The sequence below is a fragment of the Cladophialophora immunda genome (assembly GCF_000835495.1).
Source record: "Cladophialophora immunda strain CBS 83496 unplaced genomic scaffold supercont1.5, whole genome shotgun sequence".
Lineage (NCBI taxonomy): Eukaryota > Fungi > Ascomycota > Eurotiomycetes > Chaetothyriales > Herpotrichiellaceae > Cladophialophora > Cladophialophora immunda.
In genome coordinates, this window is record NW_015622545.1 from 4,175,683 (window position 1) to 4,197,623 (window position 21,941).

At 54.2% G+C, this 21,941-nt stretch overlaps 9 protein-coding genes across 10 annotated transcripts; 5 read left to right on the plus strand and 4 right to left on the minus strand.

Annotated features, from left to right (window-relative positions):
* Positions 1-1,063: 1,063 nt before the first annotated feature.
* On the plus strand, positions 1,064-3,967 carry PV07_09541 (uncharacterized protein). The gene is made up of 2 exons (XM_016396807.1): positions 1,064-2,451; positions 2,503-3,967. Exons 1-2 carry the CDS (start codon positions 1,891-1,893, stop codon positions 3,547-3,549), a joined length of 1,608 nt encoding a protein of 535 aa, XP_016246663.1. The 5' UTR covers positions 1,064-1,890; the 3' UTR covers positions 3,550-3,967.
* A 692-nt stretch (positions 3,968-4,659) lies between these two features.
* PV07_09542 (uncharacterized protein) lies at positions 4,660-7,362 on the minus strand. Its single transcript, XM_016396808.1, has one exon. It carries the CDS (start codon positions 6,108-6,110, stop codon positions 5,037-5,039), a length of 1,074 nt encoding a protein of 357 aa, XP_016246664.1. The 5' UTR covers positions 6,111-7,362; the 3' UTR covers positions 4,660-5,036.
* Positions 7,363-8,176: 814 nt separating this feature from the next.
* PV07_09543 (uncharacterized protein) lies at positions 8,177-9,638 on the minus strand. The gene has a single exon (XM_016396809.1). The coding sequence runs from the start codon at positions 9,382-9,384 to the stop codon at positions 8,611-8,613; it is 774 nt and encodes a 257-aa protein (XP_016246665.1). The 5' UTR covers positions 9,385-9,638; the 3' UTR covers positions 8,177-8,610.
* Positions 9,639-10,215: 577 nt separating this feature from the next.
* Positions 10,216-13,648, plus strand: PV07_09544. 2 transcript variants are annotated; one of them, XM_016396810.1, is made up of 4 exons: positions 10,216-10,699; positions 10,757-10,783; positions 10,847-12,195; positions 12,253-13,648. In XM_016396810.1, exons 1-4 carry the CDS (start codon positions 10,632-10,634, stop codon positions 13,419-13,421), a joined length of 2,613 nt encoding a protein of 870 aa, XP_016246666.1. In that variant the 5' UTR covers positions 10,216-10,631; the 3' UTR covers positions 13,422-13,648. The 2 variants fall into 2 exon arrangements, with proteins under 2 accessions (XP_016246666.1, XP_016246667.1); XM_016396811.1 differs by having other exon boundaries at positions 10,216-10,783.
* A 196-nt stretch (positions 13,649-13,844) lies between these two features.
* PV07_09545 (uncharacterized protein) lies at positions 13,845-15,394 on the plus strand. Its single transcript, XM_016396812.1, has one exon. The coding sequence runs from the start codon at positions 14,094-14,096 to the stop codon at positions 14,835-14,837; it is 744 nt and encodes a 247-aa protein (XP_016246668.1). The 5' UTR covers positions 13,845-14,093; the 3' UTR covers positions 14,838-15,394.
* On the minus strand, positions 15,356-16,592 carry PV07_09546 (1-aminocyclopropane-1-carboxylate deaminase; the record flags this gene model as incomplete). The annotated part of the gene is made up of 2 exons (XM_016396813.1): positions 15,356-15,922; positions 16,074-16,592. 2 exons carry the CDS (start codon positions 16,590-16,592, stop codon positions 15,356-15,358), a joined length of 1,086 nt encoding a protein of 361 aa, XP_016246669.1.
* A 479-nt stretch (positions 16,593-17,071) lies between these two features.
* On the minus strand, positions 17,072-17,695 carry PV07_09547 (uncharacterized protein; the record flags this gene model as incomplete). Its single annotated transcript, XM_016396814.1, has 1 exon — positions 17,072-17,695. One exon carries the CDS (start codon positions 17,693-17,695, stop codon positions 17,072-17,074), a length of 624 nt encoding a protein of 207 aa, XP_016246670.1.
* A 564-nt stretch (positions 17,696-18,259) lies between these two features.
* On the plus strand, positions 18,260-20,314 carry PV07_09548 (uncharacterized protein). Its single transcript, XM_016396815.1, has 3 exons — positions 18,260-19,106; positions 19,157-19,361; positions 19,418-20,314. Exons 1-3 carry the CDS (start codon positions 18,613-18,615, stop codon positions 19,808-19,810), a joined length of 1,092 nt encoding a protein of 363 aa, XP_016246671.1. The 5' UTR covers positions 18,260-18,612; the 3' UTR covers positions 19,811-20,314.
* A 1,053-nt stretch (positions 20,315-21,367) lies between these two features.
* On the plus strand, positions 21,368-21,899 carry PV07_09549 (uncharacterized protein; the record flags this gene model as incomplete). The annotated part of the gene is made up of 1 exon (XM_016396816.1): positions 21,368-21,899. The coding sequence occupies one exon, from the start codon at positions 21,368-21,370 to the stop codon at positions 21,785-21,787; it is 420 nt and encodes a 139-aa protein (XP_016246672.1). The 3' UTR covers positions 21,788-21,899.
* Between the last annotated feature and the right edge of the window lie 42 nt (positions 21,900-21,941).

Below are 21,941 nucleotides of genomic sequence, written 5' to 3' on the forward strand. Positions count from 1 at the left end.
GCATCAGGCGGCTCGAGCAAGGGATGAACGGAGCACGGAGTAACGTGACAATCTTCATCCAGGGCAGGGGATAGTGCGTATTGTTAATGACGGGTGGACCAAACGAGCAACAACAGTGCATTTCTGCTAGAAGTGGGCGTGCATTATCTCTGCAAACGGAAGGGGGTTAAGCGCCAATCACAGATTATTCCTGGGAGACATCAAAGGATAGCAATGGGCAGAAGAAGTACGGAATAGAGCACACAGGTCGGTAATTGTTCCAAACATAGAAAACTCTAGGGTTGATGATCATGGGCACTGACTGGGCGGCTGCAGGTGGCAGCTTGCAGGCCCAAAAATAGCCAATGAGCCGAGTGACCTCTAGTTGGGCATTACTATTATTCTTTAGGCCCTGCGTGAGGGGAAGGGATCCCCCACTGCAGCTCGGCAGGCCTAGAACCTGCAGGGCGCCCGTCACCCACCACGGGGATGATGTGCCACCCCGAGCACCCAGGCCAGGTCAGGTCGGGTCAGGTACCTCCGACTGCTTCTTGCTGCCATCCTTGGGGGGCACCTGTGAGTGCTATACTGAGTACTCCGTACCTAGGCGGCGACTGAGCTGCAAGTGCTCGTAGTGGCTACTGCTACTGCACGGGCACCTCTCCACCACCACTCGTCCTTGGTTCCCTGGGCCCTAGGCCCTGGCATCCGGTATCCGATCTTCCACAGTGGCCAGCCTGAGATAGAAACATCCAACATGCGCCAATGCACAGCGTGCAGCGCATCACTTGGTCCCCAGTGGCTGGCAATGTGATGGCCCAGTTCCTTCGCAGCTCATTCGCCACGGCGCGGCGCTTCCTCAAGGCCTCGTGTCCAATCAACCCAGAATTGATCACCTTGATCACCTTTGCTGCCCCTCTTGGCTGCATTCTCGTCCATCTCAACCTCCCGCAGTCTCTCTGTCTCTACACCTGTCGCTCTCATCCTCAAGCGCCCAGGTCAATCCACCCCTCCCATCTCGGAAAAGAATGGATTTCATCTTAACATAGTCAAGTCACCGTATGGGAAACAGAAAGGTAGGGTTCGTCAAGAAGCTTCATTTACTACTCAACCCAGGTCTCGTCCTCGTCCTCGTCCTCTTCCTCTTCCTCCTCACCTTCACCTCTCCCTCCAGCCTCGATCCTTCGCCCTCTCTCCGGCCTTATATTCCCTTTTTCCAAAGCTCGCGCAGGCTTCGCTGAGTCGTTGTGTCTTTTGTCTTTGATCTTGGCCCATTGCCCCCAAGCACCGCCCTGCATTGCCCGCCTGACCGCATCTCCTCCGAAAATCCAAGAGAACAAGAGGCCGGTTGACCGACCTCAAAGCGCCAATTGCGACCACGCTTGTTCCACCCTGCATTTCGTGGTAGTTTTCGAGCCCATTTGCAGACTACTGTTTGCCCGCTACACCCTTCGAACAAGTCACACTTGGGCCCAGCGAAGCGCCTCGGGTTGTCAGCTCACAAGTCCAAGTCGACCAACCTAATACTCGACCTTCTCGCCCATCAGCCTCTTGTGTCTCTCTCACTCTTCACTCAACCACCTCACCACCTTCGGTTTTTTTTTTATTTCTCTCCCCTAAGATCTGAGCTGGTTCTCGATAATATAACAACATATTACTATCGTATAACTCTCTGCCGGATCTCGAGAGAATACCGCCTCCCGCCTGTTATATCTGTTCCCGTCTCACGTCAGCATCGGCCAACTGCCAGTCAAGCCTCCCGACTTACAAACGAGCATCTGCACTGCAGCACCCAGGCGTGCTCCGATCAACTGCCACCTGCGCCTTGGGGAATCCCTGTCCCACGCTACCCAAAGACTGGGCTGAGGTTATCGCCTCCCCGATAAAGAACAGGCCCTTTCCCTCCCCACCATGTCACCATCAAACTTCGAGCCTGTGTCTCCCATCGACCTCACCGTCGATTCGCAAACCCGCTCCCACCACACTCAACGCTTCGCCAACGACCCAGACCTAGACGAGAAATCCGACATCAAAGCAACCACTCGCTCGATCCGGACAAATTCAACGGCCTCTTCACGCTCTTCCATCACCGCCGGCGGCAACAAGCGCCCGAGGCGGGCTCGCTTTGCCGAGGCGACCTCTGTCTTCTCGCCCGCCTCAGGTCCTGGTGAGAATCAGTCACCCTTCGCCGATCCTCCTGCCACCGGCAAGATGGAGGACGGCTTCGGCAGCGTGCAAAGCGCCAAACCATCAGATGTGGGATTCGGCTACATCGCAGACAACCAGCCCGTCGAGCAGACCGTATATATTCGATCCGATCCCAATGGTGCCGCGGGACAACCTCTGAAATCCGCCATGAAGACACCGGGCACCGCATCCAGAATGTTGAACCCCCTCTCTCCAACGTTCCGAGAAGAACAAATGCTCGAGAAGGAGGAAATGAAGACCGAGATCCAACAGGCCAAAGATCTGGTAGGTTCTCTCCAACCACCCCCAGTGGTCGCTTTCTAACCTGTAATGCAGAAAGTCAAAACCCGCGTACGCATGGCCAAAATGGTCCTCCGAGGTGTCAACTTCTCCTGTTCCCTCATCGTGCTCGCCATGCTCTCGACTGTCTTGACGATTTTCCACGCCACCAAATCCATACCAGCGCGAAACAACCTGCCTCCGTGGGCGGCGGGTCAAAAGCTCTGGCCGCAAATCGTCGTGCTATCCATTGCTTGCGTTTCGCTCCTCTTCTCCATCGTGGTGATTTTGGCCTACTGCCGTGGTGGACACAAGCGCGCCGAGAAGGTCGCCGTGTATTACACCATGTTTGCGGTGGGGTGGTTCATGTTCAGCATTGTCATGTGGCTGGTCGGCGCGGGCATCCTGCATGGCAGCAAAGCCTCGGGCAACGGCCAGGATCTCTGGGGCTGGTCCTGCAAGGACAACAAACGACGCCAACTCTTCGAAGACGATATCCACTACGCCCTCGTGTGTCGTCTGCAGGATTGGTCCTTGATCTGCTGCATCATCGAAGTCGTTGTCGAAGTGATCGTGATCGCCATCTACGGCATTGTCTTCTACCGATTCTGGAGCAAGAACCGACTCAGGAAATCCATGGACGCGCGCGACCGCGCCCGAACCGACCTGTACCTCGCGCAATTGAGGACTCAGTCTGCGCCCAACACACCGGGCTTCGCTCAGACGCCCAGAACTCCCGGATTCCCGTCTGCACTTAAGTCACCGCACGACATGTACTCGGCGGCAGAACGAGGCACCTCACCGGTACAATTCGCCTCGCCACACAGCAACACCACTCCATCAACATTCAAACTCCAAGCCCCACCCATCCGAGTAACGAAAGCAACTCCCGTCTCCACCGCGACGGAGGGCATCAGCTCACCGAGAGTATTCTCATCGTCATCACCGCCTCCTCAGCCGCCCATGTCTCCTCCACCGGAAGAGCGGGTACACCAACACATGGGCGCGGCGCCGGGAGAACAACAGTACGATGCCGTCCCGATCCCTGGGGCGAACTACGTACCACCCAGTCACAACCAAGGACAGCCGGGACAGGCATATTAGAGGGGAAAAAAAACCAAGATGCCCTGTCTCGGGAGAAAGAGGAGAAGAGACTCGTGTTAATCGGATGATATTGTACAGGACTAATACAGTGGGGCTGCCTCTCCGGAGCAGGGAGTACGGGATGTATACCTCGTATGTTGGGATGAAATATCTATCATGAGCGCTATATTTAACAATTTTTTTTTTGTTACCAAAGCTATATTCCCAGCCTCGAGAAGACGGGAATCAGAAAGGGGGGAAAGCCAGGTGCCAGGACAAACCCAACCCAAGACTTTGTCAAGTCGAAAGCCATTTTCTTTTCTATTTCTCTCGAATTAAACAAAGACACCTTTTCATCATCCAGCACGCCCTTTCTTTTCTATGCTCGCTCGTGGAATAGGGGGGCGTATATGTTACTGTGCCCAAGTCGCCAGATTCAAGGCTATCCATTGATTGATCCATCCCCCCCCCCCCCTCTCTCCCGGGTCGAGGCTCTGAAATTAAAAAAAGATGTCAAGACTTCGAGCACTGAAGACCGTGTACTGCGTACCTACTACGCAGGTAATGGTCATTGCCCACTTGAACACCTACCCGTTTGCACTATGCATGTGCCCTAGTACACGCTTGTCTCTTTGCCGTGCGTCATGCCCACGCCTATGCCCTTGCCCATGCTTATGTCCACCCATGGCCTCAGCCCTGTCCTTGACGCCAACCTTGGCCTCCAAACCTCAAAGTCACGCTCCTCGTTATTTCCCCCCTTGCCCGCCGCTCGCCGGGCCCAACGCCCATCCATCTCCTCGACACGCGACCAGCTAGCTACTCAGCACCCACAGTCCGTATTTCTTCAGATCGGGATCTGGCTTTAGATTGCACGACGAGCTGTCAGCCATGGCGCCGTCAAATCTCCGCTGTTAGAAAGGGAAAGTTAGGGGGGCGGGCATGGGGTGGTTTCCGAAGAGCATAGGGGTCTGTCTATCGGTCTGTCTATGTGTGCAGGGAAACGAAGAAGGGGGGAAAAGGCGGGGAGAACAAATGCAATACTGCAACAGAGCCCCTTCACAACCAACACTATGGTGTGTGGTGAGTGGTCTAGCGGGAGTACAGTGTAGATGGGAGGATGGGAGGGAGGGAGGGAGGATGTGAAGCACATGGGCAAAACAACAACACTATTTGCATGGATGGATGGGCCTGAATATACTTGTACACGGGGAGTTGGATTGGATGGAATTCGTGGGGGTTCAATGAATCATTGAGACCCATCAATCAAAAAGGTTCCAAGAATTATTTCACGCACCTCCAGCTGGCCATGCTGGCTCGTTCCCAATCGCTGTCCCAAGCCCAGTGCCACGGCCTCGTGGCATTCATGTCGAGAGTGTTGTTGTCCGCGTCCGCGCCCGTAGTTGCGCCCTTTGCCCGGCCATTCCGTTTGACAGTCTTGACGGGTTTGTTCGTGTTCGTGTTCGTGTTCATCATCCCTAAAAACAGACCATAAAATACAGACCACGCCTTCACATCAGCCCGCCGTACGGATCATCCTGCCTCTCGAAGTAGGCGCGCTTCGTACCTTCTCCTGATGCCCACCGGTGCCGCGGCGCGTACGACGTCGGCGACGGCGAGATGCGCAGGCCCAGAAACCTGTACGACTTGGACAGCACGTCGGTCGGGGTGGTCGAGGACGACGACGACGACTTGGGCTTGGCGGAGTGGTGGTGGTGGAAGCGGGAGGATTTCGTGCTCGAACCCCTTCTCTCTGCGTCCGGGGCGGCAGCAGCAGCACTCCTCGTGGGCGACGACGCAGTCGGAGACGGCGTCTGCGAGGGCGTGTAAGGCGGCGTCGTTGTCGTCGTCACTTGCGGGCGGTGTTGCTCGAACATGGCTTTGACCTGCTCCATGCTCCTCGCGTGGCTGGCGTAGTCCAGCTCCAGCACGTCCTGCTCCCCCTGCTGCCCTCGCTCGATCTGCGAGAGGTACTCCTTGACGGCCTCTCCGGCGAACGCCAGAACCGCGTCGGCGTCGAAGTTCGGGGACGGCTCGAGGATCCCGGCTCCCACCAGCATATCAATCGCGGCAAGGAGCCAGTCCTCTTCGGGCCCGTAGGTCGGGGTCCGGTAGAGCAACGTCGAGACTTTGGACGCGAGCTTGGTGACGGGGAGGTGATGCGTGCTCAGAAGCATCCGGAGAGACAGGCGGAATGGCTGGTTGGGAATGTCCGAGCTGATGTCTGTCGTCGTCACCTGGGGAGTCTCGGCAGCAGCGTCCGCGTCGGATGGCGACGAGTCCGATTGCTCGGCGGAGTCCACCTTGGCCTTCACGGGGACGGGGTACACCTGCTGACGGAGTTGGTGATTGTGCATGTCATAGAGAACCGTTTCAAACGGCGGAGCCGCAGGACTGCTGGTCTTCGACAGGAGCCGCGGGGTCGAGAAGAAGGACTTGGCCTTCGGCCTTGGTGCAGACGGCTGCTGGGCACCACGCTGTTGGGCTTCGGTTGCTGGCGTGAGCAGGATGGCCCAGTGAATAGCATTGACCCCTTGTTCGGCCGACCGCGAAGGCGAGAAGCCCAAGACTGTGATCTGCGACATTTCCTTTGCCCTCTCGTTGACGTCCTCGGAAAATGGGAAAAACCACTTCCACCGCTCTTGACAAATTCAATTGTCGTTCAAAGACCTAAAAGTGTCCTCTCGGAAAAAGAACCAAAAAAAAAGAATCCCAAATCCTTCAGTGGGGAAAGGAAACAACAATCTGTGAAAAGATAGGACCTGAGGTTTCTATATTTCCTCCCAGAAAGCTTAGAAGTGTCCTCACAAGGATGACGATAGCGCTGGTGACGGCGGGTGTCTGATAGCTCTGTAGGAACTCGGGGCGATAATCCTGCCGGTTCGGGAGTGCTGATGTTGATGACTGTAAGGCTGATGCCCCTGACAGCAGCGGTAAGGATGAGTGATCCGGGGCTGATGGGTGAGGATGAGTGATACGGCAAAATAAGAGGGATGGCTCTCTCTTCAGTATCGGGTCCTCGATGGGGTAACTCGTAAACAAGATAAAATCTTGGATTTCGTAACGTTATGCTGGTCTCTCGACTTTGAGGACTCTTTGAATGGAACAGGGACAATATATCTCGTCTTGAAGAAGGGCCTTCGAACCTTTCGCTTTTGCCAGGCCGTGTGATGTAACAATTCGTTTAGTCCTCGCTGTGAGCTTTCCTTCCTGTCTTGGACTTCGTTTACTTATTGACAGGTATTGCACTTCCCTCAGCTCATAGAGCGCCTGACTTTGTGGTGGCCTGCGGGCCTAACTTGAAACGACCAATACAGTGTCGACTGATATGCAAGGGACCAAGGAGCAGCTAAAGCCCAATAGCTGCCTAATTGGACGTCTCTTCGTGTTCGTAATAGTGATGAGACAAATGATGCCCGGTGAGAGCCTCGGCTACTGTGGCATCAACAAGTAATCAAGGCTGCTGGGCGTGAGATTCAAATCGGATCTCAAATGATTCGTCGAAAGGAGACTGAAAGGACGGTGGTAGGACAGAATGGCCTTGGATTTCCGGATTTGGAAGCTGGGAAGAGCGGTCCAAGATGTTAGGGGAGGGCAACAGAAGAGCAGGGCTTGATATAGGGAGAAAAGGTCTCGTGGTTCACCATCACCTGGTGGCCGGTTTTATGCCGGCTTCCATCCCATGTGCCTCGAAGCCATGAGAGAAACAGGGGATGGGGATGGGGATGATGACATCTGGCATGGCCATCAAATCACGCATGCTGTCTGTATTTTTTCTTGCATCTCCTGAAGTTTCCATCGTCAAGTGGATGCTCGAATCATCGTTGCGGCAATTTGTCCGGGGATGATCATTCTGGCGTCCATTGTCAGCCTCGTGGTTGGTTGAAGCCCCTTGCACGTTGTTTGTGGCCCTCCGACGTCTTCCATCCAATGCCACGACGGCCTTTGCTGACTCACGGGTTGTGTCCGAGTCTTCGCCGATTAGGCTGAGTTCCATCCGGAGCCTCGACGGCGACCCATGGAGAAGATTGGTGCTCGCCGGTAAACAGACCGTATCCTTTTTCTCGTATGGTGCTCTCGAACGCGGTAGACGCATACGTAGGGCGTGCATACGAGGGCGATCTGGAGTAACATCAGAGCACTAGTACTAGCTTAATGTACCTCTCGTTTCGGAGATGCCATCAAAGGCGCATGTGGCGTAGCAGTCTCGGGGATTCCTTATGATGCGGCGGTGAGGCTCTGCGTCAGAGCCTGGTTGAAAATGCAGCGTCACTGCCACCTATATCATCACTAAACTTAAGAGAGGAACACCTTGTGGTCTCCACGGTAGTAGTGTAAGGCGATACTCGATTGAGGGATAGAAGGTAGGGGATGTCGGCGTAAATTTTGTCTCGGGCAGCATGGCTGTACTGTGCTCAATGGAAAGTAGCAGCGTGAAAACTGGTCGTTGCCAGAATCTTAGATGCCATTGTTATCGGGGTCGGAGCAAGCATCGGTGCAGAACCCAAGGCAGATATTCACGCGAGAAGATCTCTACTCGTCGAAAAGGAAGCGAACGAAGGTGGTGGTGACCTTCAGTCAGCTTAGCGCGACACTCAAGACTAAGGAGCGAGTCATTGACTGACACAAGAACACGGCAGATATTCATTGAGTTCGAGCAGGAGTGGTCTTGTACAAAACCTCACTTTGTCACGGGAAGCTGCACCGTGAGGTGAAACACACAGAGGGAGACCGCTTGGGTCACAAGACCTATTCTCAGATGCGAAAGCTTGGGTGGAAGGGTATCATTTGGAATATAGTTGGATCTTGTCATATCGGAGTGTCAGTTGTTGTACAACGAGGGTGATAACTGAAATGTTATTACACGAGAATGATGGCTTTTTCGAATGTTCATCTGCACAGCTGACAAGGTGAATGCCCATGTTGCCTTGTTCTAACGCCCAGTCCAGCCGTGCTTTGGAGAGTCATCACCATCAGAGAACTCGGCCACATTAGCTCGAGGGAAATCGCTCTTTGCCATACATTGAATCCTTTGCTGCAAGCTTTCCGCAGCGATCTGATTGTGACGGCCCCAAACACCTCTGTTCACATGGTTGGGGGATAGCTTCCTCCCCGCTTCCTGTTGAAAGCACGCTGGTCTTTGAGCCACCGTCGGTAGCCAGCCACACTTCCCACTTTCTCACCATAGAAATCAGGTACTGGATTGTTGGTGCTCGCGCCACTTGGGTTGACTCTGTGTTTTTTGATCCTTTCAAAAAATTCTCGCTCTTTTTTGTTGAACTCTGGCAGACGACTTCGATGCAACAGTCTCCAGAGAGTGTTTCCAAAAGCAGGGCCAATCAGCCAGCCAAAGAATGTGGCTCCAAATGTTGCAATCCCAATACCAATGACCGGATCGGTAGGAATGATTTTTGTGATGTTATCAGCAAAGGCCGGGATTTCGGAAAATGCGACCAACGCTCCGGTCGTAGAAGCAAACGACGTAATGATTGAAGAGGTGAGGGCGTAGCGACGCCGCACAGTTCGAAGGCGGAAGAAGGTATTCCAATCTAGAGCAGTGGGAGAGGAGGACGGCGGCGGAGATGTGGAGGTTGTGGAGGCGGAGACATTTGAGGATGTCGATGCATTCCTCGTCCGACACAGAGAGGGAGTAAAGAATGAGGAAGGCGTCGTGGTTGAGGACGGCGGATTTGCAGCTAGAGGTGTCAATTTTGATGCTGAGACTCGGTGATGGCTTTGGGCAATCGCAGCTGCCGACGAGATCTCGCGTCGTGATGTCGACAAGGCTTTTTTCGTCGGGGCCAGGCTCGCACGAGTCTGGATCAGCTGTAGACCCAACCTCGCAGACCTGGTGGACATTGTGAGTCGGATCCCAGCTGGTTGCTGATGGCAGAGGATTGAACAAAAGTTTTCGGACCCAACAGGTGATGCCCAAGGTGTCTCGGTTCAGGTTATCAGATCAAAAGCGGGAAAGACACTGGTGAAGATCCGGCCCATGTACCAGATGGGACCAATAGTAAGGGCTAACCAGCTGCTCTTCACCAATCGAGGATGGATTTACGAGAGCATTCAGCCACTTTGCAATTATTTGGAGTCGTAGCTGATCTGAGACGGGACGCAGCTTTGGTGATGGTGGTCGAAACCCTTGGGCCGAACACGTGCCATTGGGGTGCCCGGCCCAAAGTCCCTCACTAGAGTGCCCTAAACTTTGCACCCACGGGCACCACGGGCACCACGGGCGCTCCTGTGGTGCCCCCTAGCTAGCACTTAGTTAACCAAGGTGATGGCATCGGCTTGTTTACTTAGGCGCAGTCCAGTCCCAGCAAGAGTTACGGTACGCTCACTGCGCCATGCCTCGCATCGGAGGGGTGCCCAGTGCCCAGTGCCCACTGGCCCGTGATCCGGGAGTCTCAAAGTCAGCATCAACTGGTTGGACATTATTGTGGCCCGTGCATTCCGCAGGAAGAGGTTCTCAGTTCAGCTCGGGTAATTATGGACCCCCTCTGGAAGTCCTCGAGGGTTCTTTCTCGATGCAGCTTTTAGCACAGATGGTCTAGCCCTCGAGTGTGTTCGGAAGCTCACGCCCGGCTCACCATGTCCACCTCGTCCGCCTTGTGCGCCATTGCACCATCCGGCCAGGCAAAAAACAGTGTGGTTAGAGTCCTTGTCTAGCCTATTCGTTGCCTTTGACTCGCCCAGAGCCCTCGCCTGGGCCGCCTGGGAAAGGCTCAACACTGCGCCTCTTTTGGTTAACCTACCAAAGACCGATAAACCTATCAGTGTCTATTCCATCCCCTTTCTTATCCAGAGTTACCTCGAGTTGGAGGTTGTGTGGTCATGGCACGCTGTCTGCCGTATCCTCCCCGCCTATGCCGCTTTCGCACCTGAAGCCAGCGCCAGCATCTCGCCAGTCCCAAGTGTGTCCCGCGTCGGCGGTCTTCGAGTTTAACTAGTCCTCGCAATCCTTTCCTCAAACTTATCTACTTCTCGTCGAGAATGACTCTGAGATGACCACTTCATTCCACACCCAGTCCGATTCCGTCTCCGCACAAACGCTGATGTTGCTGTCCCACGACCATCACCGGTGACAAGTCTCCGCCGACGCCATGCCGCGCCCAAAGAAACCCGACCAGGATGGGAAAGAGGTCAAGAAACGCTCCAGGAATGGTTGCTGGTTGGTCCATACTTCCTTACAGCGGCGAGCTCAATAACTCATGTTTCCTTTGCGCAGGCCTTGCAAGTCGAGGAAGGTCAAATGGTACGTTGCTCTTCCGCTCCGCCTGTGAAATGGCTGGTTTCGTGCTGACAAGGTGTATTCCAGTGGTGAGGAGAAGCCAACCTGCGCCAACTGTCAGCGACAAGGCGAAACCTGCGATTACAGTATTCGATTGAATTGGGATGGTCGGAACAAGAAGAAAGAGGAAGGGAATGCAAAGCCTGGCGCGCAGATTCTGTCGTTTAGCAGTCCGCAACCTCCCTCGAATGGATACACCAACGGCTCCCTCGAGCAGAGTCCCAACATCCACGACCAGATCTTAGCCCCTCCAGTCACCATCCAGGCTCCCGACTATGCAGTCGACCAACCTTCTGCAGACTCCGGGTTGCCATCGATTAATCATTTCTCAAACAGTCTCGCTGTCCCGGCGACGACCGATTTCAACCCTGCGATCCTTCCACCTCCGCCGATGCTGAGAACTCCCCAGTGGGGTGACAGCACGAATGTGAATCCTCCCTCTATGCCCGACCCGACTCTCATCCCACCCTCTGTGCGACATCCGCTGTCGCTGCCACCCTATCCTTCTCCGTCAGAATCTGGATTTGGCAGTCCGAACCTCGGCAACGGCATGAACAATTTCAACGGCTATTCCATGCAGATGCCTCCGCCTATGCACACATCTAATCCAATGACTTATCAAGAATCTGTCAATTCACCCTACAACCCAAACAAGAGGATGAAATTAAGTCCGAGAACAGACAGTTTCGGGAGGACGGCCCCCAACTATCAACGAGCAGGATCCTATGGTCCGAATGACACTGAAGAGGTCGGCCCGCGTGTCCAGTTCAACCCACACACGCCCACTTTCTTTCCCTCCTATCTTAGCAATCCCTTAACACCAGCCACTTCGTCCACCTCTCAGACGCAAGACAACGAGGACAGACGTATCTCCGTGAGCTCGCTGCTCTCCGAAGATCCGGAGCCCGAGGAACGCAGAGATTCTAAGCAAGATGATCAGAACGGCATGGCCGATGAACAGATCCCACGACGGGGCTCTTTACACCAGCGGATGATATCATACTCGGAAACGGAGACTTACGGTCAAGACCGTGGTAATGTCGACCTCGACATTCCCCGGAACAACGATACCATGGCCATCTCAGGCATGTCACCCTCGGAACACAGCGACTTCGAGTCTTGGTTGAATGACACAGATCTGGGTGTCCCCGAGTTTGGCTTCGGTCTGGTCAGTCGAGAGACTGTGTTTGCAAGTGGAGGATATTATGCCTCGCCTGTGCCCATCAAGATCCCCCGAAAATTGGAGCCATTGCCTCGCACTCTGTCGGAGAATCCGATGAACCTATTATACTTCCATCACTTCCTCAACCACACGGCTAGAATCCTTGTCCCCCACGATTGTCCAGAAAACCCATTTAAAACGATACTACCAAAGAGTATGTTTGAGATCTTTGGATGCTTCATGATTGTCTTCATCTTCTGACTTGAAATAGTGGCCGTCGATAACCCGAATCTGCTGAATCTGCTGCTCGCGTATTCAGCATGCCACCGAGCTAGGCTTTTAAACCATCGCGAGCCTGCGAACCGCATAGCACACTGGGTCCGGGACGTCTTCCCTTCCCTGCGGCAGACACTGGATAACGTGTCAAACACCGAGGTATCGAACGCGAATTTGGCGACGGCTATCATGCTTGCCTCATTGGAAATTATCTCGCCCTCCAGTTTTGGTGTGTCGATACCATGGCAAAATCATCTCAGCATTGCTCGGAGCATTATCCGCGCCCGCACAGGCCCGCATTCGATTTCGCGCAAAGACCCTGTTATGTATTTTTTGACGAGGTGGCTGGCATACCTCGACGTGATGGGCTCACTGTCCGGGAGGCGCAATGAGGAGCCCCTGTTTGCAGGTAATTATTGGTCGAGTTCGCACGAGGACAGCACCTCAGCCAAAGAGTTGTCCTTGACCGATGATGATGGCGATGATGAAGACGACTATACGATCGACTGCCTTCTCGGCTTCACTACGCGATGTGTGCAAATCCTGGCTCAGGTGGCTCTTTTGGCGAGAGAATGTGAAACGGCGGGCAGAATTGATCCAGACACAGGACAAATCAACGAAGACTGGAAACCCTCCAAGGACATACTCAAAAGGGCGGACAAATTGCGTCAAGATCTTGAACGAGCTCGCAACCATGAACAGATCCAGTGTGCGCATCACAGTCCCCAGATGACCAAAGCATCTCTCTGCGGAACGCACGGCACGCGGCGTAATTCGGCTTATGCCGAAATGTCGGAAAAGGATGTTGAAGAGTCGCTGGCGACAAACTCTGCCTTTCACTGGGCGGGGCTGGTGCACCTCCTGCGGCGAATTCATAATCTACCGCGCGGGGACCCGGAGGTGCAGACGGCAGTCCACGAGATTGTCAAGGTCCTACAGCAGATCCGCGCTGGCGGAAGTGCCGAAGCATGTTTGCTCTTCCCCATGTTTACCGCCGGAGTCGAAGCGGAAGATGCGTTGGATCGCGCCGAAGTCTTGAGTCGAATCAAAGGAGCTGAGGGACTTGGAATGTGTCAAGTCAGTCGAGCTCGGCGGATTATGGAGGAAGTTTGGAGGACAGGATTCAGTTGGGAATGCCTTGTAACTGGCGAGTTCTTTGGATGACCTACTATTTGGCAGTTTGAAAGGAGAGATTTGATGAAATGAGTCTTTGCGGAGAGGAAAAGGCGGCCAATCTACTTCATGTCTCGCCTAGTTTATGTCCACGGAGCACCTTTTCTTGAGCGTTGGAGTTGCGGGCGTCGTGCAAATACCCCAGATTGTCATCACATTCCATCGAAATCTGGTATATACCTCCCAAAGGTGACAAATACGATGCTGCCTTTTGATCATTTTACATGCCAGACTTTAAACGTAGCTCTGGGAACCACTGGAGATGTTTAGGGCTTGTTCGCCGACCTGTTGCAAGGCTGCGAGGCTACGAGGCTGCAAGGCTGAGGCGGCCCCCATGATAGTCGGAAGTCAGATGCCACCAATGCGACCAGTCCATTTACGTCAGCGTCCATCTCACTCCTCGTCGTTCTGAATCTTTTCTCTTTCTTTCTCTCTTACTTTGCATGCATTATAGATCGATCGGGACGCGCTGCGTACACGCCCGGGGACATTTCCACTGGACGCTCATTATTGTGAACCCTGTCTTTTCTTGTCTCTTGATTTATTCCTTGGTATATTAGGTTGCAAACCGAGCGGCATCCCCAAAACCGTCCACCTTGTACTCGCCGTCCCCCGTTCCCATCCCCGCCGAGCTCTCTGCAAAAGGCTTCGAAACGAGCCATAATGGCCGCTCACCCACAGTCTCCGACCCTCCGCATGGACAAACTAATCCAACGCCACCCGCTCCAAAAGCTCCATTCGCCGTCGCGAGGAGTCTCGGCACTGCTTCACTCGGTCGGGCTGGCCAGTTTCAGCTACAGCTTCAACTGGCTGAGCACGCACCCGAACCACATCAACAGCGCATACGGCTGGCACTTCCAGTACCTCACCATCATCGGCCTGACGCTCGCGACCGTCACGTTCGTGCTGGGCCTGCTGGCGGACCTGACCCTGTCGCCGCGCCTGTTCGCCGCCAAGAACGTGCTGAGCATGTGCTCGGCCCCGATGGAGGTGCTGGTCAGCACGCTGTACTGGGGCCTGCGCGCGATCGACCCGGAGCTGGTGGTGCCCAAGGAGCTGGCGCTGCCGCTCCCCACGGACGTCAGCTTCCACCTCACCCCGTCGGCGCTGCTGCTCGTCGACCTCCTGCTCTTCAGCCCGCCCTGGACCATCACCGTCCTGCCCGCCATCGTGCTCAGCACCGTCATCGCCTTCCTGTACTGGTTCTGGATCGAGCTGTGCTACTCGTACAACGGGTTCTACCCCTACCCGCTCTTCGGCATGTTGGATCAGACGCAGCGGGTCGGGCTGTTCGGCATGAGCGCCGTCGTCATGGCGGGCAACACGGTCGTGCTGAAGCGGGTCTATGGGTACCTCAACGGCTTTCAGAGGACGGGGGTAGAGGTTCCGGGGAGGGTGAAGAGTTAGAATCGATTGAGAAGACGTCCAAGAAAGGGTTAGAAGATAGAAATCTGAACAACAGAAGATGGGCATCCTTGGGGAGGGTGGCCCGGTCCAGATTCTGATATTGTGAGTGGGAAAGATGGAGGTTGCAGCCCCTCCGTTATACGGGCGTTAGAATGATTCGGAGAAGGAAGAGGCTCCGTCAGCGCTGCGATGAGGATCAAGCATGTTGGGGGTCGCAATCTACCTGGTCCGTCTGGAGTGATTGGGTGCAGAAGGAGGAGTTTACAAGGCCATGTGCTCCCGTCACACTTTGGATAAGTGATTGTCGAACTTCTGCTCCGGTATCCCGGCGTGAGACTGATAGATAGATGTGAAGCCTATGGTATTCTACGAGGACCTCACTCTGAAATGAGAACGAGATCTCGTGTATTCAACAGTACCACGTTCAACCTCCACGGTTTGGTCCGGCAGGAGCAGAGGCAGGTGCCAGGCTCTTCGAAAGCTGTACCTTCTGCAAAATAGGTACATAGACTCTTCTCTCACTGAATCTCTGAATACGCGCTGAGCGCCAACTGTCCACCCAGGTGGGCATATAGCACTTTGCTTCCTTCCGCAATCTCCCCCTTCCTGATCATGTCAACCATCCCCGCGAGACTCTTGCCCTCGTATACTGGGTCCGTGATGAACGCTTCTGTTCTGGCCCCGAAGCGGATCGCTTCGAGCGTCGCCTCGTCGGCTAATCCATAAGTGCCCGCGTGGTACCGCGTGTCGAGGATGATGTCGCTCTCGTCGATATCTGATTCTTTGAGTCCGATTTTGAAGGCCGTTTGTCGAGCAATACGGAGTACCTGGTCGAACGTCTCCTTCGGCTTTGCGCTGGCGTCGATGCCAATGATCTTTCTCTTCTTCCCGTCCGACTGGGGATGGAGGCTCTCGAGAAGTTTGAACCCGGCCACCATGCCCGCGAACGTGGAGCCCGTCACGGCACAGACGATGATGGTGTCGAAGAATTGACCGAGTTGTTGTTCCTGGGCGTGCACCTCGAAGGCCCATCGAGCGAAACCGAGACCGCCCAGAGGATGATCCGAAGCTCCAGCGGGGATATACTAGCACCGAAAGCTAAGAGTCAGCGCTTGCCATGGAAATGTAAACTAATGGAGGGGAGCAGGAGTTCGACTTCAAGCATTGCCTGTAAGTCTCACTTATGATCCAAGTCGAGGCATTGACCTGCGGTGTTTAGAGATGAATCAGACTCACATAAGGTTTCTCTCCCTGCATAACGACTTCTTCCTCCAGCTTCTTCAGCGTCTGTTTGTGTTCAATGCCAAAGCCGGATCGATCAAGCCTCACATCTGCGCTCATGAGTCTCGACAACTGAATATTTCCCACCTTATCATATCCAGCATCCTCATGATCCACCCACTTCTCCTGCACGAGCTTACACTTCAAGCCCAACTTGGCAGCAGTAGCGGCAACCTGGCGGGTATGGTTCGATTGGTAACCGCCGATGGAGACCAGTGTGTCGCAATTCTTGGACAGGGCGTCGGGGATCAGATATTCCAATTTGCGGGTCTTGTTGCCACCAAATGCGAGGGCCGAGTTCAGGTCTTCCCGCTTAGCATACACACTAACCTTGCCACCTAGGGCAGCGGTCATGTTAGGCAGAGCATGAATGGGAGAGGGGCCCAGAGTGAGGGGGTATCGCGGAATGGAGCGAAAAGACTCGGGGAGGGAGATGTCCTCGGACCTCAAAGGAAGGTTGTTGTTTGCTGCCATGTTGGGATCTATCTATGCGTTCCCTTGCCAGTGCACTTTGCTCGGATTACGCTTACTGACGAAGTTGTTCGTATTGGGGGGTTGAGAACATTTGTAGACGAAGAAACATAGCCTGAAGTCCGCTACAGCCAATGGCAATGTTATTTCACCGACGGAAAAGGGACTTGGCAATTAAATGCGGTTCGACATGGTGAGGAGGTGTTGTCCGCCGTCTTCCCAAAGCCGGAGAACGGCTATTGAAGACACGTTTGAGGCATGTTGTTTTGTTCGATATGGCGGCTGTGGATACTCGGGAACTTCAGATTTTGATTAGTCCAGATATCTGATGCCGAAGTTGATTTCTTCGGCCTGCTATTCCCCTTTTTGATAACGTGTATCTTGTGGAAGCAGACGGTCCAAGCTATTCTGCCACATCACTCTCAATAGGCGGCTGGATAGTCGAGGTAGGATATCGCCAAATGCTCTTGAGCCGGGTCCGTTCAGGGTCGGATGAAAGTCGTCTCAATGTGTTGATCTTTCTTTGGACCAAGAACTTCATGGAGAGTGGTCCAGGAGAAGAGAGAGAAAGGGGAATTCGCGTCAGATCGTTTCAATGTGAATGAGTAAGAACTGTTGTAAAAGTCTTCAACGCAGAGATGGCCTCCTGTACCGTTGAGGACGAGCCTCAGTTCCGACTGCGAATCTGCGGCGTTGTCGAAAGGGAGGTCGATCTTGTGGAAGAGGTAGTCAATGGTCTCGGTCCCTGGCTTGGTGAACCAGATGCTGATTGTGTAGGCATTTTCGGCCCTTGACAAACGCCAGATGTATTTCCTCGAGAAGGTGAAGGTGGGAACGCTGGCCAGGTTGTTGCCGACGGCCTTCATCATCTCGAAGTCACCCTGCTCATGATACAACAATTCTGCATCGGCAATGTGGAGTTTTCCATCGGCATCAAGCACAGGTGATGGAGAAGGGGTCTTTGTGAATGTCGCTGTGCCTGAGCATCGCCCTGATGGTTCCGAAGGATCGGCGCTTTGTAACTTACGGTTGAGCAGCCACGTGCCGGCGAGGTCTTGGAAGAGACGAGTGAGGAGGATCGAGGAGGATGAGATGGGTTTCGACATGCTGGGCTCAGGAGTGCGTGGACGGTACGGCTGAGCGAGGCATGAAACCTTGTGTAGCAGTGGACTGTTGTGTGTAGAGGTAACAGGTACCTCGTACAGAACATGGAGTTTGAGTGCCTGAGGTGCGTCTCCACCTCCCAGCCATGTCTTTTTGGTGGTGAGCAGCCGAGCGGCGGCCCCCCTTCCTCCCCAAAGGAGCCAAGGCTGGCTCTCGATGGCCCCTACGCGCAGCCCCGCCTAAACTTTGCCTGCTGGGTGCAGAGAGGTCCGCCCGCAAATGAACTCATCTGCCCCCGAGGGGCCTGGATGACCTATCTGGCGCCTAGCCAGCCCTCCCTCTACGGAACCCCGGTGACCCCCCTCGCCCCCCAGCACTGATTTGACAGGCCGCTAGCTGCCGGGTCGAGAGCTTGCCGTCGGCTGGCCAATTGCAGCTGGCTCTACCTGTCACTCTCTGCATCGCAATCCCTCCACCAACCGTCCATCCCGTCCTCCCTTTTCATCCGCGCGAACCTGCGTTATGCATGTTTCCTCAAGCCTGCCCTCCTTCTTCTTACCGGCTCGCTCGTTTGCCTTTCTGGAACCGGAAGTCCCAATTGAATAATGCCTACCGAATCCCCGCCGGCAATGCTAGCATGTCTTTTAAGTTCCTATTTCCACTCGCTTTCAATTCGCCTTGTTTCTGTGCCCTGCTGTTGTCCGTCTCCGACTTAACAGCATCTTCACTCGTTTGAATTGCTGGTAGATGCGGCGACTCACCATGTCCGCCGTTTGCTCACCCTAGTCTTGACCACGCTCCTCTACCTCCAACAGTCCGACCCATGTTCGTTCCCTTCGACTACAACATATGCGCTCGCGAATTGGCCTCTATCAGTACCCTGTGAACTCGCCCAAAGCGCGCGCGACACAGGTCAACCATGATCAGAATGCGCTCCTCCTCCCTCCTGAAGTCCTCTGCTCTCCTGCTAAGCCTCCTGCGATTTGTGTCGGCTCAGAGCATCGTTCCGACGTCGTCCTCCCCTCAATTCCCCAGCTGCGCTGTCAATTGTGCTGTCCTACTCCAAGCGCAGACCGCTTGTGTGCCCCCAGCTGTCCCGGCCACAAATCAGATCACATACGAGAATTGCTTCTGTCAGAGCAGTTTCCTCCAGGCACTGTACAGCACTCCAGACGCAATCTGCACTGCCGAGTGCACGAGCGAGTCTGACAGAGCATTGCTGCAAACATGGTTCACAAGTTTCTGTCAACAGGTTGGTAGCGGTGTCGATCCGTTGGAGTCCACGACCTCCATCCTGCAGCCGAGCTCCACAACTGTCGTGACTATCACGAGTTATTCTACTCCTGCTCCGACAGCTACAAACACGGGGACAGGAAGCGCATCTGCGCCTGCTCCCTCATCACACCAGTCCTGGTAGGTCCAATCCGGGAGATCACTTGGCGAGATGTTGACGGAAGTTGCAGGATCGATGGACATTGGAAGTGGATCCTCATGCTTGGAATTCTCACAGTGGGATTCGCGCTTCTTACGTGGCTTGCCATCTGGTTCAAGCGGCGACAGCATAGGAAGATTGAGGAACGGAGAGCGGCGGCTTCAGGATTCCCACCAGCCGACGACCGGAGAGGGGGAGCCCGCTCGGCAACTCCAGATATCTGGGGTCCGCATCAGGTTGGTCTAAAGTGGTAAACATTTGTTGCAGCGATCTCGCTAACCTGCTGGCGAAGCATATGCATTATACAAAAGGTTGGGAATACCACAATGACCCAGCCATAATGGGAGGCAGCGCGCTTGCTTCTTCCAACAACAAGCGTGACAGGAGATCCAAGAGAGTCTCTTCTCAACGCAAACACCGGGACATCCCCGAAATGACCGAAGTCGTTGGCGGCAGACCACCCGCATCAAGGCAGCACTCATCATCTAAGGGTAAAGACAGGGCGACAGATGAAATCTTGCCGGTTGAACCCGAAACGAGACACGCGGATAGAAGCCGAAGCAGGAGCACAAAGCGAAGAGATCTCGATAGTGATTCGGAAAGAAACCAAGTCGACTCGGAACACCAAAGACGGCTCCGCGAGGTCAGGGGATCACGACGGAAGAAAGGTACGGACCAAACTTGAGGGTTCCGGCTAATAAAGACGTGATGGTAATATCGACGAAGCGTGAAGGCATACACTCCGGGTTGTGATGCATTCTGACGGATGGACGTGCATCCGTGAAGCGGCAACAATGTCGATCTGGTTCTCGAGCAGGGTGTTGAGGTTTGTCTATCTGGATACTGTGTGACATGAACATTGGATGCTGCGTAACGACGGACTTGTAGAATGACGCTCTACGTGCTTTATGTGCCCAAGTCAGATGACGATGAGATAAGTAATTTCTATAAGAGGCTGTACATACGACGGATGACCACCGGCGGGAGGCCAGGAGGAACCACCATATAATCTCACAAGGCACGGAGACTGAGAACTGGTATTCTCAAGTACGACTGTAATGCGGCGTGAGCACGAGTGATGGTTACTCCATCAACGGCTGGCATAGCTCCTATTCTGGACAATATGGCCAACGTCTCCGCAAAAATACTCGATTCGGCTAGTGTGGCCACAATACGAACAATAGATCCTTCATCCCGCCTCTAATTTTGTTGACACGGACTCGGTCTAAGTTCCTTCGTCAGAGTGAGTCCTATCCTTGAATTGGCTATGGGGAATGTGCTTTGTTGTTGTCGAGTAGACATGTTCGGTCAATTCAATATACTCTCGGTGCCAAAACATAATCTCCTCGTTGGCGCCGTTGAACTATAACCGACTTGGTGCAAAGCTTCGCTCGGCTTCAACCCGCCCTAGGATACCAACTTTGTACCTGACAGTTTGGTACGGCCTCCCACATCTAGCGGGGAATCCTTGTACTACTCATGGTTATTCCCTTTAGCCTTTGAAAGGGCCTCCCGAAGAAGAAGCTGAGATCTGCGGGCACTCCTGGATTCGGCTTGGCTCTATATGAAGAATGCAGTATATCAACACCGGACGGCAATTGTCATCTGAGGAATCTGTTTCGGCCACCCGTCATGCTTTTAATCTCGATCGACCATTGTCTTAGCTATTCGAACTCTCCGTTGGTTTAGGCAAATGATATGCTGGTGGCTTGCTCTGTCCGAGCAATGAGACCGAAACGACCGTGAGACAGCCTCGTCCCGGACAGGCTGCACCCAGAGTTGGGGTATATCGTTCTCATGCGTCAATACTTCCACCATCGAAGATACCATACACCTTGACCAAGAGTGGACAGCTGTAACTTTCCATGACAGGATGCCTGGACCTTTTCGATTTCCACCTCTGTTTACAACACAAATATCCAGTAAGTGGGTGGCTTTGTAGCTCCCCTTGCCATACAGGACTATATAATTCTCGTCGAAACCCGATCCGAATGCCCAGAGCCCGGCATCTCTTGCATCACTTCATCTCTTCACAAGTTCTTCAAAGTCCTTGAACATGGGGTTCGTCTCAGTCCTGCCTTTTGTCCTTCTGGCGCTGTCATCCAACCCGGCGGCGTCTCAGTTCTGTGGATATGATGGCACCAGCAGCACTTCCTGCTCCTCATTCTCAACCTCTTGGTCCACGTCGTTTTCCCCTTCGTGGACCACCTCTTGCTCCTCCACCTCTTGGTCGCACACGACCATGACGACTTCCACCAGCACTTCCAGCACTTCGTCCGCGGCCGTTTCCCTCGCGGCAGCCCCAACAAGCGACTGCGTCAATGGCGAACAGTACCAAGCCGACGAATACTGCGGCTGCACCTACACCACGCTTTGCAGCACCCACCCGACGTACCCGGACGACACCTTGCTCCTGGGCATTTACGGGCTGGCCCTCGTCACCGACAACCGCGTCGAGTACTGCGCGGACAAGTGCGACGTCGACTCGCTCTGCGTGAGCGCCTTCGTCAACGTCGAGGAGCAGCTCTGCTATCTGTACAACGAGCTTCCGACCGGCGGGGTCGACGATGCAAACTACGACTCGGTCCAGAGGGTGAACAACGGGGCCGATTCGTGCGTCAACGACACCAACGGCATCTGTCTGGCCAACATACCTGTTTAATTGGAGATGGTAAAAGCTCGGCTGAATGGTGGGAAAGGAAGGGAAAATATGTTGGTTCTCTTCACTGGACTACGTTCCATTTATTGGGGGTCCAAGACAAGTTGGTTTGGAGGGGAGCATTAAAAAAGAGGAGTTTTTATGGGGAGGTGGGCGT

Excerpts from the sequence above, each read along its gene's own strand:
- PV07_09541 (XM_016396807.1), top strand. The coding sequence starts at position 1,891 with ATGTCACCATCAAACTTCGAGCCTGTGTCTCCCATCGACCTCACCGTC. Across the intron at positions 2,452-2,502 it reads TCCAACAGGCCAAAGATCTG|AAAGTCAAAACCCGCGTACG; the intron begins GTAGGTTCTCTC and ends CCTGTAATGCAG.
- PV07_09542 (XM_016396808.1), bottom strand. The coding sequence starts at position 6,110 with ATGTCGCAGATCACAGTCTTGGGCTTCTCGCCTTCGCGGTCGGCCGAA.
- PV07_09543 (XM_016396809.1), bottom strand. The coding sequence starts at position 9,384 with ATGTCCACCAGGTCTGCGAGGTTGGGTCTACAGCTGATCCAGACTCGT.
- PV07_09544 (XM_016396810.1), top strand. The coding sequence starts at position 10,632 with ATGCCGCGCCCAAAGAAACCCGACCAGGATGGGAAAGAGGTCAAGAAA. Across the intron at positions 10,700-10,756 it reads CGCTCCAGGAATGGTTGCTG|GCCTTGCAAGTCGAGGAAGG; the intron begins GTTGGTCCATAC and ends TCCTTTGCGCAG. Across the intron at positions 10,784-10,846 it reads AAGTCGAGGAAGGTCAAATG|TGGTGAGGAGAAGCCAACCT; the intron begins GTACGTTGCTCT and ends GGTGTATTCCAG.
- PV07_09545 (XM_016396812.1), top strand. The coding sequence starts at position 14,094 with ATGGCCGCTCACCCACAGTCTCCGACCCTCCGCATGGACAAACTAATC.
- PV07_09548 (XM_016396815.1), top strand. The coding sequence starts at position 18,613 with ATGATCAGAATGCGCTCCTCCTCCCTCCTGAAGTCCTCTGCTCTCCTG. Across the intron at positions 19,107-19,156 it reads CCCTCATCACACCAGTCCTG|GATCGATGGACATTGGAAGT; the intron begins GTAGGTCCAATC and ends CGGAAGTTGCAG. Across the intron at positions 19,362-19,417 it reads ATATCTGGGGTCCGCATCAG|CATATGCATTATACAAAAGG; the intron begins GTTGGTCTAAAG and ends CTGCTGGCGAAG.